Genomic DNA, 13,670 nt, shown 5'->3' with positions numbered 1-13,670 from the left:
CTGCACCCTTTCAATGGCTTCAACATCTTTCCTGTAATGAGATGACCAGAACTGCGCGCAGTACTCCAAGTGGGGTCTAACCAGGGTCCTATAAAGCTGCAGCATTATCTCCCGACTCCTAAACTCAATCCCTCGATTAATGAAGGCTAGTACGCCGTACGCCTTCTTGACCGCATCCTCCACCTGCGAGGCCCATTTAAGAGTCCTATGGACCCGGACCCCAAGGTCCTTCTGATCCTCTACACTGCTAAGAATGGTACCCTTCATATTATACTGCTGCTTCATCCCATTGGATCTGCCAAAATGGATCACCACACACTTATCCGGGTTGAAGTCCATCTGCCTTGGATGAACTTGTATTCACATAGCAACTTCAATGTAGAAAACAGTCCAAGGCGCTTTGCAGAAATGTACGCAGCCAAAGCTGGAGGCTAAACCAAAGAAGGAGATGTTATGAGGGGTGTCTAAAAGCTTGATCACAAAGGTGGATCTTAAAGAGGAAACTGGAGAGGCAGAGAGGAAATTCCAAAATGTGGGTTTCAGGCTGAAGGCATAGGTATTAATGGTGGAGAAAACAGAGGAGATGCACGAGAGGATGAATATAGATTTTGGGGAGAGGGTTCGTATGATTCAGACAAGTCACAAAGATTAGGGTGAGTCTGTAGCTCTGCTTTCTCTCTCTGTCCTGTCCAGCATTGCCACCCACCATTTCTGAACTTGGTGTCTATTTGGACCCCTTACACTCGTAATTTAGAATTCTCATCCTTGGGGGTCTTGCTGCATTTGGGAATGGGTGCTTCATTATCTGAGGAATTGTGAATGGAGCCAATCCAAATGTCTATAAACAGCCCCATTTCTGATTTTATGATGGAGGAAAGGTCATTAAAGCAGATGAAAACATTTGGACTATGAATATGGCATAGCAGATAGTTGAAATGAGCACATTTTCTTCAGCAGCAGCTACTCTTTTGATTTAGTTGCTGTAAATGATGCTCTATTTGGCAGTTCTTTAAGGTGCAAATTATATCTTTCTTTCAGTCTGACCTTTGGGCTGAAATGAATTGATGCTGCTCCAAGATTAGGTTAGCCCTTCTACACCATGGAGGATTGGGGAAAATGATTGGAGCATCACACAACTGAGAAATGTGCCATTGTGTCTGTGCCTGTTGGTTGAAAGAACTACCAATTAGACACACTCACCTGCTGTTCCCTCACAACCCTGAAAATGTTTCCTTTTCAAATATAAATCCCATTCCCCTTTGAATGTGCTTCTACCACTTAGTTAGGCAGTTTATTCCAGATTATAACCAATCGTGGGTTTGCCTTTGGACTGATATCACAGAACATCTTAAATGAAAGAGAAGTCCCTGAGGTCTGCTTTAGGAGTGTATGAAGAATAGTCATTATAAAAAATCAATTTGACCTGACAAAGTTGGAAATCTTTCAATGCCACTTTAGCTACACGTTCCTATCTTTCAAGTGAAGGTGACACTATCTGCTCTATCTCTGGATAGACTTTCTTTTTATAGTTTAAAATGGAGTTTGTCTTTTTTCCATATCCTGGTGTTTATCCATAGTTGGTAATTAAATGACTGAAATGTGTTTTTTTTTAATAAATCATTATAAGGTTGAAGAAACAGTTTAAATTAGTTTCCTCTCAGTATACTTTCAACTTTTTAAGATGATAACAAAGCAGCAATGTTTAAATGGCTTTTTGTTGTTGACTTGTTTTACAACATGTTTGCCGTTCATGCACTTTTACATGTTGTATAACACAGCTAGGCAGAGATGGGCTTTTTCTGAAAGCCATGCAACAAACTTACTTATCTCACAATGAAAGACATTTTTCTATTGTGATGTAGAGATGCTGACAGTGGACTGGGGTGGGCACATTGAGAAGTCTCACAACACCAGGTTAAAGTCCAACAGGTTTAGAATCACGAGCTTTTGGAGCGCTGCTCCTTCCTCAGGTGAGTGAACCCTTACCTGAGGACGGAGCAGCGCTCCGAAAGCTCGTGATTCCTAATAAACCTATTGGACTTTAACCTGGTGTTGTGAGACTTCTTACTGTGCCTTTTTCTGTTAATTCAGATTCCATTTTTAAAAATATGCACCGTTAAAAGATTGTGAATTCTGAAGCACATTTTGCTAAAGCATGTGTATTACTTATGAGCTTGATGTCATCACGCAGGCCTAGTCAGGTTATAAATAATATTTTAGAATTTTAAGAGTAGAGTCCAGAAACGTTCAGTGAGTGAGACAGTGTGGGTTAAGATAACAGGGAACAGAGTTTTACACCCACCTATCTCTGTGAACTGCCTGAATCCTAGAATTACTCTTTTGCCAAAGTTTCTATTTGTTCAACTCTGGCCTCTTGTACATTTGCTCTGTCTTCCCCATATAAGGAATATATATTTTTTGTAACCTTGGGATCTTTTGTTGTTAAATAAGTTTGTTTATTCTTTCAGAGGTACAGAACTACTCCACCTGGCTGTTTTACATCCAAGAAAGCTGTCTGTCTATGCTTTCTCAGGTAGTGCATACTGTTTTACATTTTACCTTGCTTGCATGAAAACTTCTATCTTTTATCTTACAGTTATATGTTATTGATTTTCTTTGAGTTACCATGTACTCACATTGTTCTCTGTTCGACTGTGTTCCTTGTAGATCTGTTCATAAACCTGGGAAATTGGTAGGTTTCAATCAGATGTTTGCATTTTGAGAATGCACTGCAATATAGTCCCATGAAACATTATATCCTGTCTTAGTAAAGTCAGGCAACAAATTAATTATAGTTTCTCAGGCTCTTGAACAAGTTGAACATACTCTGCCTCTGATCTACACTTAGATTGCATTGTAGCTCATTAACCAAAAAATACGGAGAAGGTCTCAGTGTGTAGTAATCACGTTAAAGCATGAGAATAATGAGTTGATATGCTGGTGCATCTAAAATGCAGGAAATAAGTATGTACAGTTCTTCAGCCAAGGGTAAAGCCATTTTCATGATTGAATGCAGAGTTTTATCGATGTAATAAGACAAGGAAATTTGGTTGTTATGCTATTACAGCCAAAAACATTTCAGCCTGTCTTTTCTCAATAGTTTACGCTGGACGTTTTGCTTCATGCTTCAATTATACATGTCTCTGGGCACAAATACACAAGAGCTTCCACCCCAGGATCTTGGGGTTTACAGAAAGTCAAAACCTAAATCATTGAATCTATAGAACCATAGAATCTCTACAGTGCAGAAGGAGGCCATTCAGCTCATTGAGTCTGCACTGATTATCTGAAAGAGCATCTTACAGGCCATCCCCACCCCATGAATAAAAGTTTCACATAGTTAATAAATAAATCATTTTCTTTTTATCAAAATTATTTAGGTTTGGGTGAGATAGTCACATCCTCAAAACAAACATCAATAAAGTCCCTTAATAGTTTTCTTCAGTCATACTAAGGAAACAAACACTTGGAATTGCTGGATTAGAAGATTGTACTTGATGCTGGATCATTCTGACCGTAGCAACTAGTTTGGCTTCTTGTGCTGGGAGGATTCTTCACTGGGAGTGATCTGATCAAGACCATCACTGATGATGGCCTCATCAAGATGATATAGATTTTGATAGATTGTGATATAATAGCTACATGATAGGATCTTGGAAAGAGCAGTTGCCAGGTATCTGGGAGCAGATGCTTTTGCTGTTGCCATTGGAGTGACACAAGGGTGTTTTCTGCCAATCGTATTCTTTGGTTCCTCTTATTCCACCCCTCCTCCACCATTTTGAAGAAGTCCAAGAAGGATTGTACACCTAGATTAAAAGGTATGGAAAGCTGTTCAGCTTGTGCTAACTCAAAGCAATGACTGTAATTGAAGAAGTAACCAGTTATGAGGTACCGTTTGCCAATAACCATGTTCTATATTGACCACACAGTCAGCTCTTATAACTATAACCATCTGTTTTTCATCAATTTGAGGGGAGTTGCAACTTCTCAAACAGCATCTTGCTTATATACACTGGAGCATTGTTGAGTTCAGTGTAGAGTTTTATTACATCAGGAAGACCTTCTCAACATAAACGTGAGCTCAAAATCAAAAGTAAGCTCAATGTATCTGATAATGTCTTCATCGTTGCTTCTTTAGCCTATGATACAGGACAATCTGTAAATATTGCATCCATGACCTTACGATCTCCCACTCTATATTATCAGGGACAGCAGATATAATAGATGACAATGCTATATCCAAGGTCCTGGCTGTTGCAGGTCAAGACTCTGAGATCACCTGTAATGTGTTGAGAATGATTGGGCTGCCCACAGCTGTGGCTGGTTGAAAAAGAACAATAGGTTTAAACATTTTTAAGGTCTCATTGCAATGGGAACTAAAGAATGGTCAGATCAACATGAAATTCTGGGGCCAGGCAGGTGGCAGATTGTGTACATCAAGGTGTATGCCACTTGAAAAGTGCGTGTATTGAGGCAGCACAGAAAAAAAGGGAAGAACACTAAGAAAAGATCAAACACAAATGCTACCTAAACTACAATAACATTCTGAATTGCACTGTGTGATGAAATTTGTCTTGTGCATATTGGGTCAGCGTGCAATGTAAGAGCTCCTGAGAGAAGGCATACCAACCTAGTGCCCAAGCCATGATCTAATTACAATCCCATAATTATTCAAACACCAACCAACTCGGGTTTGGTGGAAAGGGTGGAAGTGATTCTTGCTTATGTAGAGATTGCTGACATGGGCCTGATATGATTTGCAGTATACCTGTTACCTAAAGTCTTCCTTTGCCTTCCACTTTTATTTTGGTTAACAGGAATGATGGGTAATGTTGAACATGGAAACCAGTACCAGCTGAAACTAATGTATGAGCACAATCTTCAACGAACAGCTTGCAATCTAACTTTTGGAGGTTTTGGTGGTGTGAAAGGTAAGGAGCCTTCCTGCAGTAGGAAAAGATTTTCATATTTCCTGGTTGCTGTGAAAATTGCACAATAATCAATGAAATGAAAACCAGGCACTTCCTATAACAGGCAGTTGATCCCCAGTTTCAGGTTTATGTCTGGGATGGCAGATGTAAATATGCCCCTCTGTGTTCATAGCATAAAATAAGTGTATTGCTGAAAAAAGACATTTTGTTGAAACCTCCTCATCAGTGCAAGATGCAATCACAAGAATACCAATGTCAGGGGAAATGACATCATACTGTATGAGAAGAGAATGCTGATTGGTTGGCAAGTGGACTCTGGTAGAGATATTGTCATGGAGAATCTCAATCTTAAGATTGTTAGTCAGGTGCGCAGTGTTGCACCTTTGTGTGTACTGTCACCATCGTGTAGTAATACACAGGACCTTGTCCTTTACAGGCAGAAACAACAGGTATACACATTGCATCTGTTTCAGCTAAACAATGTAATTGATAGCCATTGCTGGTTCATGCCACAGGGCATAAAAAACTGGGCTGTTATCCAGCAACAATGGCCCCAAATAGGCAGCAAAAAGAGTTTGAGTTCAGTTGAAAGAAAGCAAACTAGATGCCGGGAGCTTTTCATAGAGACTGCTGGAATGTTGATATGAAAGGTGACTGCAGGATGCTGGCCCCAAACTAAAGAACAGAAAAGTGCTAAAACCAGGAAGTGGGACTGAATCAAGTTCCAAGAAGAGCTTCTGGTCAAAGGGAAAGAACATGAATCTGGAAAATGTCCTGCTAAGTGAAGTTAAGAGTGAGGGGCAGAGAGATGCTGTAGAAAGATAAAGCTGCAGAAAGTAGATAGAAAGCGAAGTACAATAGGAAGTAAAACCTTCAATTTGCTCTGGAACTTGCTTCATCCAGCAAAGATGTGGAGGTGCCGGCGTTGGACTGGGGTAAACACAGTAAGAAGTTTAACAACACCTGGTTAAAGTCCAACAGGTTTATTTGGTAGCAAAAGCCACACAAGCTTTCTGAGCTCTAAGCCCCTTCTTCAGGTGAGTGGGAATTCTGTTCACAAACAGAGCATATAAAGACACAGACTCAATTTACATGAATAATGGTTGGAATGCGAATACTTACAACTAATCAAGTCTTTAAGAAACAAAACAATGTGAGTGGAGAGAGCATCAAGACAGGCTAAAAAGATGTGTATTGTCTCCAGACAAGACAGCCAGTGAAACTCTGCAGGTCCACGCAACTCTGGGGGTTACAAATAGTGTGACATGAACCCACCTGAATCTCAACCGGGATATTGGGTTCATGTCACACTATTATTCATGTAAATTGAGTCTGTGTCTTTATATGCTCTGTTTGTGAAGTGGTTTGGTATATCCTGAAGATATAAAAGAAGCTGCATATATATAAATTCATTATTTTCTGTTTGGATACAGGGTTCTTTCTCTATTTTAGAATCTGGATTGGAAGTGTCTTTCCTAAATCTTAATTGATCAATTTGTTTCAAATTGTTTTATTTGTGAGGAAGTTCTGGGATGCAAGGCTAGCTCCAAGTCATAAACGCGTTTGCTAATTCCAGATGGAAATGGTCCTCTGTCGTCTTCCTAGAACCTTTACTGTCTGTGCCAAGTTACTTTCCATCCATGTAACTATTCATGGAGACCGGATAAGCTTTTCAGTCAAGATCTCTGGTCCGAGACGATTAAAATATACCTGATTGTTTCCTTTGTGATCTGCTTGTTCAACCTCAATTTGGCAGAAGATGTGATTATTTATTCTAACCAAGAGTGGATTTTGAACCCCTTTCCCAATGACTTGGAGACAGGAGTTCTATCGCTGACCCTGAGCTCATACTTTACCAGCCCACCATATTCTTCTATTATGCATCTAGAGATCTTTAGACAAATCTTATTTCCAAATATTTTGCATCAATAGCTTCACTCTTATCTTTGGATGCAGAGAACCAGATGAAGGTGTTGAGACATTACAGTAGACATGCATGCATGTAACTTTGCATACAACATCACATCAGTTTCTGCATGCAGAAAGGAAGATTTAAAACACATTCTTGGGATATTGGTATTGCTGGCAAGGCCCATCCTAATTGCTCCTTGAGAAGGTGGTAGTGAGCAACCTTCTCTATTCAGTGAAGATGCAATGTTACAAATAGTGAGGAATAAGAAATTCAGAACTATTTAGGCCTCCTGAACCTGGCAGTGGTGGTAGAAGAATCTGATTCATGTAAAAATTCATTGATTCAGGATATTAATGCCATTAACTTTGACATATTAGACGAAGGTAGGCAGGTGCTCTTGCCTGTACGTGTAAAATGGTGGGTGAGGCAAATGGTAGAGCTTTTGTTCAGTGATCAGCACAGTGGTGTAACTCTGGTCTATTGGCATCTTGCAGTTCTACAGGTACAGTACTGCTCTAATAGTATAATATATAATGAATAAAATTGTAGCCTTAAAGGATTTTTGTGTTGGTACCTAAATGTGAATATTGCTTTTTGATCAATAAGTTATACACTATTATGCGGTACAGTATTAAATAGTTAATGCAGTGATTTATGCTTCTTGGTTTAGCAGATAGGTTGTGTAATTTGTTAAATCACTTGCATTATTTTTGTGTAAAGTACCGTGTATAGCATTCAAACCTAGACAGGAGCTCTTTTCTGTGCTGCTTCTTGGTAGATGGAAAGATGGCTGATCGCTTTGCAGTTCCACAAAGCAACCGAGGTTCTACCAGCTAGATGGAGTGAGTGGGACAAGGATGACAAAGGATATATATTTATTTGTCTGGTCCCTGAGATTCTTAATGTCCCAACCAACAAACCTTAAAGGGAAGTCGCAAGGTCCTTTGTCCTAGCAGACAAATTGCTCCAGTTGACGAGGCCTATCTTATGAAATATAGATGACCTTTGTATAATTCCCATTGAACTTGGACTCTTCAGTCAACAGGACATGTCAGTGTATCTTCATAGTTAATGAGGTGCAAGTTTCTACAATACTGCCCTGGTAGGTCTTCTATTTAGGGCCATGCACAAACATAGCTTCAACCATTTTAAATGGTCATTGTCCAGTTATTAAAATTTTAGAGCAGGACAGTGGGCCAGTAACATCAATTGTAGAGACCTAGCTCATAATGCAGCAGAGTTGTGACTGGTCCTGAACGTTTTATGAACTAATCGTACCACCAGACATTTGTTTATCTCTTATATTAATCTGTGGCTTATGTTGTAAAAATGTCTTGTAAACAAAGAAAACCCGTACTGAGCACAGTAGACTTGGAATGTTGTTCATTACAGGGTAACAAAGAGGAATATGGAGTTGGACCACAGAGGGAGAGTGTAATCATCATCTGTCTAGCTGTTTTGTTGTATTATGGTTGAGCTGCCAGGCTTAATTCATACAATGGGAAAATGTGATTTTCCATTTCCAGCTCCTACAATGTAGTTACAAACTCTATTTTTAAAAATCAGTTCTGTCTTCAGCTTTTTACACTTTTTATATCTAACTCTTAATTTCCCTTTTTGTCTCTGATCTCTCGTTCCCTTCTCTCTTTCTTTTCTCTCTCACACTCCTTATCCTTAATTCTCTTTACAATCTGAAACTGCCTGCAATGATTTACATTCTGCAGTCTGTAAATGCCTCTAAACTTTGTCCTGAGGGAGGGGAGAGAGGAGAGGTTCTGAAGATGATTCAATATGATAGTAAAAACAATTTGGCTATTATGTTATGAAATGTCATTCCAATGTATTTCTTTTAAACTTAGGTCGAGACTTAATTTGCATTCAGTCTATGGATGGGATGCTGACATTTTTTGAGCAGGAAAGCTTTGCTTTTGGGCGTTTCTTGCCTGGTTGCCTTTTGCCAGGCCCGCTGAAATACAGCTCAAGGACAGACTCCTTCATTACTGTGTCCTCAAGCCGGCAAGTTGAAAACTATAAGTGAGTCCAATATATTTCTTGCCTTTGGTGTACATAATACATTGAAGAGAAAAATGATCAATTAACCCCAAATGGATTTTGTTTCCACTTTAATGGATAATAATTAATAATTAATACATGCATTATGTTTAGGAAATAATAAAGAGACCAACTTTCCCAGTGTGTGTCGTTGGCCTAACTGTAAACATACATAGGAAGCTTGTGGTATTGAGAGTAAATTGATCTGGTTATTTTCTTTGTCAGAAGACATAAATTACTACATTAATATTGAATTTCATTAATAATTCTTAATGCATATACTACCCAAACTTTCCAGTGGTCAAACCATTATGGACAATTTCCTTTTCAAAGACACTTACATTATGATTTTTTAAAAATGTGAATTTTCTGGCACTTTAGTCACATTGTTTCTAAGGGCCAACATACTATTATCTCAGAACTTGTACCTATGTTAAAGAAAATATAGTCAAACATAAAGAAAGTAGAAAAAGTCATTAAAAGACTTCATGGATTTTTTTTGTGTCTTTCATGTAGAAGCTTAAAGGACTATGAAAGCCTGTTGAAATATTAAATAAATATGAAATGATTTTGCTTTTCCAATTCAAAGTTCTAACTGAACAGATGGTTAAGTAGTGTGCTGAGCATCAGAGGAAATAGCCTTGCTGTCTCTACTCTATCATATTATCATTTTACAACTTCAATTATTTCACCTTAACCATCTAAGCACAGAATACAAACCACAATTGTGCAACCTGGCTTCCTAATTTAATCCTTAAAAAACACTGATATAATTCTGGTAAATTCTGTGCAGCACACTCTCTGAGGTCAATAATATTCTTCTAGAGATGTGGTACCTTAAACTGAATGCAGTACTGCCAAGTGAGGTTTGACCAATCACTTGCTTTGTATTTCATCCCTTTTGAGATAAAATCCACAGTTCCATTAGCCTTTTTTGATTACTTGCTGGAGAACAGCAGCTGTTCCATTCCCAATCGGAGTACATTCCCTTTGTCTCTCCTGTTTCCTACCACCCAGTGTGAGCCATGTCAAAAAGTTACCTTCTGTTCTGTGAGCTCTCAGTTTTGCTAATAACCTCTTTCTGTGGTGCCATGTCACAGGAGGTTTAATGAAGGAGTGAAACTGGAAGAAATACCTTGATGCCAAGGCTGGGGGTGGTGGAGATGCGATGATTTTACAACATGACATGCTTTGCTGCAGAGTAGTTGAAATACAAACCATTGTAACCTTCAGGGCTAAATTGGAGACATATTTAAAGTCAAGGAAGAGTGCAGGGTGGTGGGGTTAATTTTAATAGCTCTAGCAAAGAGACATAACTGTCACATTTCTGCTTTCTGTGCTGCAGAAGTCTCTGGTCTTGGATTTATATTTTCTTTGAACATGAATACATGGTGCGCATACTATTCCTGAAAATAACTTCAGGTCTGTGCTTTCCCCCACAACAACACAAACTTTTGAATAGCACCTTTAACATTGAAAAATATCAGAAAACACTTCAATCAGTAAGCTGTTTGCGTGGTAGTGTTCATTATACTGATTGTAAATAAAGGTTTTTTTGTCACCCTTATCAGATACCAGGTGCTAGCTGTTGCCACAGATGCAGAAACCAGACAAGATTCTGAGCAGCAGAAAATAGGATCTGGGAAGAGATTAACGGTAAGGCATGTGTTTTTAGGTTTATTGCTTTTTAGAAAAGATCACTAAAGTATCAGGGTCTGGCACATCAAGGTTAATGTGGGACTGAGTACAGTACTGCCCACACAGTAATGTAAGAGGACACATGACTCATACCTAGGGGACAGTCTAGTGTTGGACGGAGCCATCTGTAGAAGTGAGCATGGAGACACAACCTATACTGTACCTAAAAGGATAATTTCTAGTAGTTAATAAATACTGATTGTTAAGGCCACAAATACCTTAATAAGACGTACTGAACTACACTCAACACCTTACAACATGGTGGGAATGAATGGAACGACTCAAAACCTCACAGAAACTGCAGAAGAAATTGAAATCCTGAAAATTAAATGAAAACTCAAAGGATTCTGCCCTGAGAAAAGCTCAAGAAGCGAAGGTGCAGAAAGAAGTCACCAGAGAGAAGCCACAAAGAAAGGCCTGAAGGCAGAAATTAAATCCCCCCACTGCATCAGAAGCCTCCATTAAAGAACAAAGAAAATTACAGCACAGGAACAGGCCCTCCAAGCCTGCACCGACCATGCTGCCCGACTGAACTAAAACCCCCTACCCTTCTGGGGACCATATCCCTCTATTCCCATCCTATTCATATATTTGTCAGGACACCCCTTAAAAGCCACTACTGTATACGCTTCCACTACCTCCCCCAGCAATGAGTTCCAGGCACCCACCACCCTCTGTGTAAAAAACCTGCCTCGTACATCTCCTTTAAACCTTGCCCCTCGCACCTTAAACCTGTGCCCCCTAGTAATTGACTCTTTCATCCTGGGAAAAAGCTTCTGACTATCCACTCTGTCCATGCCTCTCAAAATCTTGTAGACTTGTATCAGGTCGCCCCTCAACCTCCGTCGTTCCAGTGAGAACAAACCAAGTTTCTCCAACCTCTCTTCATAGCTAATGCCCTCCATACCAGGCAACATCCTGGTAAATCTTTTCTGTACCCTCTCCAAAGCCTCCACATCTTTCTGGTAGTGTGGCGACCAGAATTGAACACTATATTTCAAGTGCGGCCTAACTAAGGTTTCATTAAATCCTGTGGAAGACTAGCTTCAATACCTAGAGTGTGCAGAGTCAGCAGACCTAGCAGGAATGAGCTAAAAATATAAAATTCCTGAACAGCACAAGTCCTGAAATAAGTTAAATACACAAGTGGTCAGAAAGTGTATTTTAAATTGCAGCCTTAAACCCGATCCCTGAGTCAGCGCCAGAACATGTGGTGGCCAAACTTGCTCCAAACAAAGAAAAAATAAGAATTAATTCAAAATTAATTGCGGCTGAGTAGACAACTTAAAAAAAGCTAGGATTCGATGCTTTGAAGACTGAGAACACTTCACTAAAGTGGGGAAAACACCACACCATTACTGTAGGAGCAAGTGCAGGGAAACCCCTTGTGAAGAAGCATATGGCAGTGCCATTTTGGATTTTTGGAAACCTCTTAAAGCTGAACCTGCAATTAAAAAATTTTAACCATGGATCCGAAATCCACTCTTCCAGATCAATTTGGTCTTATCCAAGGCCCACAACCTACTGAACTACACCCAACACCTTGCAACAAACCAGGTAGAAAGAGGCAGTTACTACCACTGTAACTTTAGTGTACTTTTAAGAGATTTTTTTCCTAAATCATGTTTTTTTGCAGTTGTAAGCAGGCCTTTTTGGCTTCAGTTGTTTTCTCATTATAGCATCGGTTTGTCTGGAGGAGTCTTTTTATTGCTGCTTAAATGGGGGTTTGTTTATTTTTACCGGGATGTTTATGGTTCTGCCTTGTTAGGAGAAAAACTGGTTGGCAGGTCAGGTGACAGGAGCTCTTTCATTTCCAGTTTGAGCTGCTGTTTAGTTTGGTTTTAGAAGGGACGTTAAGCTGGAAAGAAATCTCTCTCTCTCTCCACTCCTGGTTTTGCAAATTCTGCTGGACATCTGAAAGCAAGGTCTTGCCTTTGAGGAGGGGAAATCAGCTGTTGGTGGCTTGCCTAGAGTTCCTGGTGTATTGGGAAGCTGTTCTGACTTCAATCTGTTCTGAGTCTATCCAGAGAGCCATGACGTGGAGATGCCGGCATTGGACAGGGGTAGGCACAGTAAGAACCTGATATTGTGAGACTTCTTACTAGCCAGAGAACTGCAGACTTCATCCAAGGGACTCAATTGCAGTATCACACGAGCTTAGTCCATGCTGTATTAAGGGTCTTGTTTATGGGTTTTGTTTGATTGGGACAGCTCCTATATTCATTAAGGGTTATACATTATCATCGTCGTTTTGTGTTGTTTGTAATTGATAGAAGTTATTGCTAATATTCTTACTAAACATGTTAACTATATTCTTAAGTAAACTTTGTTTGATAAAAGCTCCCTAAGGGGTCATTTGAATCATACCTGAATCAAGCATCACATACTCACCCAAGCCAAATTCAGGATGCAAAACTTATGATCCAGGTGGGCTCCATAAAATACTTTGGAGTTTCCGACTTGAACCATAATAGCACTGAGAACAGTGAGATCAGCAGTGGGGCATTCAACATTGAGAGGGGAAAAGCGGGAATGTTAATGGCGAGTGTCCATTGTCACCCTGATGAGCTCATGAGGCTGCCACTGCACTTCATGTATACCAGGGAGAGAGGTACTGTGGAAAGAAAGACGGTAGGAGTTTGTGTACTTGAATGTCCTAGGCCCATACAGCAGAGCCTTGTCTCCAGTCACCTTGGACTCCCTTACCACTGGACCAAGGCCTTGCTCCATCAATTCTATATTGTAGCTGGTGTGCAATGGCCACCCCAAGTTAAAAGAGAAGAGCAGCAATCACAGGCTGAGATTTATGCTGAATAAGGAGGATTAGTCACGTAGGATGCAATTTGTGTCTTTAAGAGCCATTTTGGTTCTGTGGCAGCATGGGAACCTGATTGTAGGAATTCAAAATGGAATTCTGGGAAAGATGAGCTGGGGTTTGTGAAGGACTTTGAACAAGGTGTTGACTGAAAATTTAAAGGAGAAAGAGAGAGCATCTGAAGAGAGTGAACCATTAACAGCAAACACGGGGACAAGAGGGGAAGTCGGGTGAACAGCAGTTTAATGGGTATAGGCTCAAG

At 39.8% G+C, this 13,670-nt stretch overlaps 1 protein-coding gene across 3 annotated transcripts in view; it reads left to right on the top strand.

Annotated features, from left to right (window-relative positions):
* The window catches only part of bbs9 (Bardet-Biedl syndrome 9), a 384,043-nt gene that overhangs the window by 20,624 nt on the left and 349,749 nt on the right, over positions 1-13,670 (top strand). For all 3 annotated transcript variants that reach the window (XM_078217175.1, XM_078217174.1, XM_078217173.1), the window contains exons 4-7: positions 2,469-2,533; positions 4,818-4,931; positions 8,703-8,877; positions 10,467-10,551. In XM_078217175.1, the coding sequence (XP_078073301.1) occupies positions 2,469-2,533; positions 4,818-4,931; positions 8,703-8,877; positions 10,467-10,551 (439 nt within the window). The remainder of the gene's footprint in view (positions 1-2,468; positions 2,534-4,817; positions 4,932-8,702; positions 8,878-10,466; positions 10,552-13,670) is intronic.

Source organism: Mustelus asterias, chromosome 7 (assembly GCF_964213995.1).
Source record: "Mustelus asterias chromosome 7, sMusAst1.hap1.1, whole genome shotgun sequence".
NCBI classification, from domain to species: Eukaryota; Metazoa; Chordata; class Chondrichthyes; order Carcharhiniformes; family Triakidae; genus Mustelus; species Mustelus asterias.
The sequence above is the reverse complement of the archived record's forward strand: the minus strand, read 5'-3'. Positions and strand labels throughout refer to the sequence as shown.